The sequence below is a fragment of the Zeus faber genome, assembly GCF_960531495.2.
Source record: "Zeus faber genome assembly, chromosome: 9".
NCBI lineage: Eukaryota > Metazoa > Chordata > Actinopteri > Zeiformes > Zeidae > Zeus > Zeus faber.
The window spans coordinates 6,707,931-6,713,930 of record NC_137197.1 but is presented as its reverse complement, the minus strand read 5'-3'; the positions used below and the strand labels follow the sequence as shown (position 1 = coordinate 6,713,930).

The following is a 6,000-nucleotide window of genomic DNA, read 5'->3' as shown; positions in this document are numbered from 1 at the left end:
CTGCAAGATGCTCTGGAGAAGCACCAGAATATGATCCGCCAGTTCAGAGGTCTGTTTCTCTCTTCTCTCTCCCTCTGCTCTCGCTCTCTGATATACACTGATCAGCCACAACATTAAAACAACTGACAGGTGAAGTGAATAACATTGATCATCTGGTTCCAGTCGCACCTGTCAAGGAGTGGGATCTATTAGGCAGCAAATGTTCAGTCAGGTCTGAAGTCGATGTGTTGGAAGCAGGAAAAATGGACAAGCGTAGGGATCTGAGCCACTTTGACCAGGACCAAATTGTGATGGCTAGACAACTGGGTCGGAGCATCTCCACAACCGCAGATCTTGTGGGGTGTTCCTGTTACGCAGTGGTTAGTACCTACCAAAAGTTGTCCAAGGAAGGACAACCGGTGACCGGCGACAGGGTCATGGACGTCCATGTGCACATTAATGCACGTGGTGAGCGAAGTCTAGCCCGTCTGGTCCGATCCTACAGCAGAGCTATTGTAGAACAAATTGTTGAAAAAGTGAATGGTGCTATGATAGAAAGGTGTAGAACACACAGTGCATGGCAGCTTGCTGCGTATGGGAGTGCTCACAGTGTCCATGCCGACTCCTGTCCACCCCTGAAAGCACCTACAATGGACACATCAGCGTGAGAACTGGACCATGGAGCAATGGAAGATGGTGGCCTGCTCTGATCAATCACGTTTTCTTCTACATCATGTGGATGGGCGGGGTTAGGGTCCAATCCGATGGAGCATCTGTGGGATGTGCTGGAACAACAAACCTGGTCCATGGGGGCCCCACCTCACAACTTCCAAGACTTAAAGGATCTGCTGCTAACGTCTTGGTGCCAGATACCACAGGACACCTTCAGAGGTCTTGTGGAGTCCACGCCTCCACGGGGCACAGCTGTTTTGGTGGCACGAGGGGGAACTACACAATATGAGTAGTTATTAGTGGTGGTTTTAATGTTGTGCCTGATCGGTGTAGTCTGCATTGCTATGAAGCTATGTGGTTGTCTCTATCATATAAGCAAAAGTGACTTTGAAATAAGTCCATCATTGAACAAACCCAACGATCTAACCACACCTGCCAATCAGTTTGAGGAAAATCCCTCATTGTTTATTTTTCACCAGCTTGTTAAGTTGTCATTTAAGTCATGACCTTTTAGGGTACAATGTCCTGATGGTTTTAAATAAGTTTGATTTTCACTGTTGCTGTTGTTGGATTTGTCACTCTCAGGTAAAACATGGATTTATTTTATTGCCAGGGGTGGACTGTCTCTGAAAGCGATGTCGTGTCCCTGCTCAATCAACATGAAACAATGAAAACAAGGTTCATCCGCATGCCCTAAAACCTGGCTAACAGCAGCTGCCGTCGTATTTAACTTTTCCCTGGAGCGGGACTCGTGTGCAAGTCACAAAGCGACTTGTTACTCACACACAAATGTAGCTTCTAAGATCCAGTGTTGAGGTATGTGATGTTTTCTCTCTGCTGAATTGGACCGGTTTCCAAAGTTTCTCAGCATCTGTTTGGGTGTTGTTGATATTCTGGGGGTTATTCTCAGTGTTGGCTGAGAATGAGCGGTTATCTTTCCCGAGCTCATCCCAAACAGCCAAATAATCAGTGCACCGACACCCCGGAGCACTTTCTGTCGAAGCTTATGAGGAATGTTTACGGAATATGTGGAGCACATTTCTAACTCTGTCATTAAAGAGATCTTTTTTGAAATATTGTGCAGCCGAAAGACTCAGTACTTCTGGTTGTCTGCTCTTATCACTTTTGATTCAAGGATAAAATATTAAATATAGGTTGTATTTGTATTTCATATCAGGGCTGTCGATGAATATGTTCATCTAACCGTCCCTCAAAAATTCAACACAAACGCCAAAAAAGTACATTGATAGTCATAGCTAACCTAGATACTCTCCAACAGAGCGGCACACATGTGGTGCGGCCCCCTTGTTCCAGAAAAACTACGTCCTGTTAATAAATCCAAGTAGTACATAGCAAATGCAGAGCTGTGCTGACATGACAGTGGCTGTGCAGCCAGTTGAGACTAAAGACTCATTTAGTTGTCAGACCCCTGTCAGCCTGGCTCTGCACTCTCTCACACACACACACACACACACACACACACACACACACACACACACACACACACACACACACACACACACACACACACACACACACACACACACACACACACACACACAATTACACACAAATCATACATAAGCACAAACCTACAATTTACATACATACAATATATACGTACACTGTATATATACTATGTACGGTGTATACGCACACACAAACACGGACCGTCTCCGTACCACATCAGTGTGTGGCTCCACTCTCACTCGGAGGCAGAGCTGTTCTCCGTTTGTCTTCTTAGTGGGCAGTTGATTATACTTTGTTCTTGTACTCTGTCACAGAGTAGGGGTGTATGATGCATCATTCTGAAAGTGCAGGCCAGGAGGTTGTGAGGGAAATGTAATCGGAACATTTATATATCCTCCATGTGCTGAAGCCTTAAAGGACTGGACACTGTTGGAGCCATCGGGCCTGGTTAGCATCAACTTCACTGCAGGTGTAAAGGATCTTGGTTGTATTACAGAGCACGGAATACCTCACTGCTATGCATGTTCTTTATTTATCAGATAATTAAAAAAACTAAAAAAACAATGGAAAAACAATGTATTTGATAATGAGGGTGCAGGGCAGAAGTATACTGGATGCTCCAAGGATTTTATTGTCATAAACACAAGAAAACAGTATGGAAGCAGATATTCCTGGCTATGGAATTATTGTACATAGAGCCAGCCATCATAATGTAAAAACAAGTCAAGATAGGATTAAAAAAAAAAATTAAAAAAAAAAAGTGGTAAATTCAAGAAGCATGCAAGAATATGTACGTAAATAACTGAGCAAATGGAATATATTTCGATTTGATATGACCTTGAGCGTGACGTTGACGGTGATGCATCTGTTGTGGTTTTTGAGTCTCACTCTGCTTAACATTGTCCATTTGCTCCTCTTTTGCTTCTTCTATGCGTCCCCCCTTTCTCCCTCATTTTAGTTGTGTATTACCAAAAACGCAGCCTGAACCTTCTAGAAGGGGGAGAAGCTATAAATCTATCAACTGAAGTCTATCAATCATTTTTCTGGCAGTTTTTCCTTGTTTGACTGAGGGTTTTAAGTCAATGCCGAGTTCAGACTACAAGATTTAAGCCTGATTTTCCGCCCGCCGACAGGTTTTTGGAGATCACCGAGCAAAGCCGCCGAGTGGAGGCAAATCATAGCGAGCTGCCGCGAGTGACGAGCGCGTGAACCCACTCGACTCGGCTCGACTCGGGCATGACGCAACGAGCTGCAGCCAATGAGAGCGGACACGGGGCGAGGGGGAGGGGAGGAGTGGCAGAGAGGAGAGGCAGAGAGCGGCACAGCGATCCGGCGACTTTGAAAGCCGTGTATTGTGCCCAATGGCATAAGCGGTGGCGTGGAATTTCCTCCGTTGAACGTGTGTTTGTAAAACCTCTGACGCAGAGACACGGGCAGAGCAAACCAGTTTATTGTAGAGCGGCAAGATGTAACACACCGGGAGCAGATGGACGCGGGTCATAATAGAGGCTCTGTGTGTGTGTGTGTGTGTGTGTGTGTGTGTGTGTGTGTGTGTGTGTGTGTGTGTGTGTGTGTGTGTGTGTGTGTGTGTGTGTGTGTGTGTGTGTGTGTGTGTGTGTGCACACACGCAGGAGGGTTTCACCTGTTGCTCGTTGATGGCTCCGACGGGCAACAGGCGTACAGCCACCCCTGATCCCGGCCCAATCACCTAGACCCAAGACGGGTGTGGCTGCCCAATCCGCACCACCCCCACACCACAGCAGCTAAAGCTCCATTTAGCACCTTTCAAAACAGTGTTACAAATGGCATCAGAGATGTTTCAAAACAACATGGGGTGTCCTGGAAATGCCCTTGTGATCAGCTAAGCTGCAATATGAATCATCAGGTGTACTTTGAGCTCCATCATTAGATGAGAAAAATCGGGTATCTCCCGTCGAGTCGGGTGGAGGTGAGGTTTGTAAATGCATGAAACGTACTTTCACTTATGCAAACGACCCATCCCATTCATGTCTTGTTTGATGCTTAATGCTTGATGTGATTAGGTGCGTGTCTGACCGCCCAAATGTGGTTTGGGTGATCAGATCATCAATGCATCATGGGTATGTTCACACCTCTATTTATAGCTTCTGGTTGTGATTGGATCGAGTGCCGGGTCTGAATGGCGTCTCAGTGTCCAGGTGGTTGTACAAGGGCCCACCACACACTGACTTGATTTAACTTAAAGGCCAACTGCAGACAGAACAGAGCCCTGTCTTGATATACTTGCACGGGAATCTCAGAATTTGGCTTTTGAGACAGGTTTGTAAAAGCGATAAAGTCATTGGAGGGCAGGAAAAAAGACCGTCTTCATTCACACATGGACGGAAAAAGCCGCTGGTAGAAGTGAGTGGCGGTGCGTGGATTTCTATCAAGGGACAATTACAGTTAAAGTCCCTGTGAAGTGAATTCAGTCGTTTGTTTCTGAAAACATTAAAACATGTTAAAAAGTAATCGCTGTAAACATGTGACAAGACTGGATGATGTATGACTGACGTGGAGCGGTCATACCCTCATCATGGCCCCTCCCCTAACACTATATAAACACCGGGTCGGATTTGGAGCTAAGCTAACGGCCCAGACGTCGGGATAAAACACTGTTTCATCTTACACCTGGAGTAAGAGGTGTCTTCAGGGAGACGGTGAGCGCGTGCCACGGACGCCCAGAACAAAAAAAGAACCGTCCCGTTGGTTGAACCGCGCAGGGTTTGGTTGCGTTAGCTTGACCTGCATGCTAGCAGGCCGCAGAGTCCCGGCCCGGCCTGTGAAGGACACGGCAGGAGGCACCGGTGAGAGCGGGGGGTCCCGCAGCCAGACAGCGGAGGTGAGGTGAGAAAGTAGACAGACAGGACTGGGTTCAGCAGAACATTTAAGCACGGAAGCTACTCCAATGCAAACGTTGAACATGATTAATGCGATTGGCCGTGGTTTCAGCCTCTACAGCGGACACGCCCCCAGAGGCGGCAGAGGGAACTGCCTTTTTTTTCATGATTTTCAAACCTAATTTTATATACTTGGTGATTTTTTTAATCATTCAAATTTGGCTGGGTGGTTAATAACACAGTTTTCTGGGGTGTGACAAACTCCCATTTACACGCACATTTACTTTTGCTTTACAGGGACTTAAGGTTGTGTGAGGTTTTTTGAATTGCAGTACTTTGTGGTGTTTATTGTTATTTATTAATACATAACAGAAAAAATAGAAACCACCACATTAATACACATACACCAATAATACGCGCCCCCTTCCCAGCCCAGGGAGCAGTATTGATTATCCCGTTGGGCTTTGGGGGTCACATGGATCTAATTTCAGCGGAGTAATTGAGGTTTTTGAAGTGATCACCGACTTATATTGAGGAGGAGAATCTCTCATTTGATCTCTGATGAATTTGAATTTAAATGGTGCTTGTTAACGGTGAACGCTACTGACTGGCCCAGTCTGTTTTCTTTTTTCTGTTTTTAAGCCCCACCATGAATCTTTCACTTCTTACCTGGCAGTGTCAAGTACAGCTGCATAATATGTTGTTTTTTTATCATCAGCGCAGTATGAAATATATAATATAATCATTGCAACGGGCTGTTATATCTGCATGAAAGGGGACCTATTATACTCCTTTTTACACAAGCTAATATAGGTCTCTGAGGTCGAGAATAAAATGACATAAATACATCTACAATAAAAACACTATTTGCATTATTTTTGTTTGGAGAAAGGCGGATCCCGTGGTGCAGATGATCATATAAAGAAATCCGAGACGAGCCGACGACAGAGAGTAGAAAAAACCTTTGAAAACGGAGCGTTCAGAGCGGTCGGAAGCCTGAGCGTTTTGTTCACAGTAATAA

The 6,000-nt window shown here is 45.5% G+C and overlaps 1 protein-coding gene across 1 annotated transcript in view; it reads left to right on the top strand.

The window, feature by feature from the left end:
• tyw1 (tRNA-yW synthesizing protein 1 homolog) overlaps positions 1 to 6,000 on the top strand; it is a gene marked incomplete at its 5' end in the record, with an annotated part of 71,230 nt that overhangs the window by 20,128 nt on the left and 45,102 nt on the right. Inside the window, one exon of the mRNA XM_080007338.1 lies at positions 8 to 49. Coding sequence (XP_079863464.1) covers positions 8 to 49 — 42 coding nt within the window. The remainder of the gene's footprint in view (positions 1 to 7; positions 50 to 6,000) is intronic.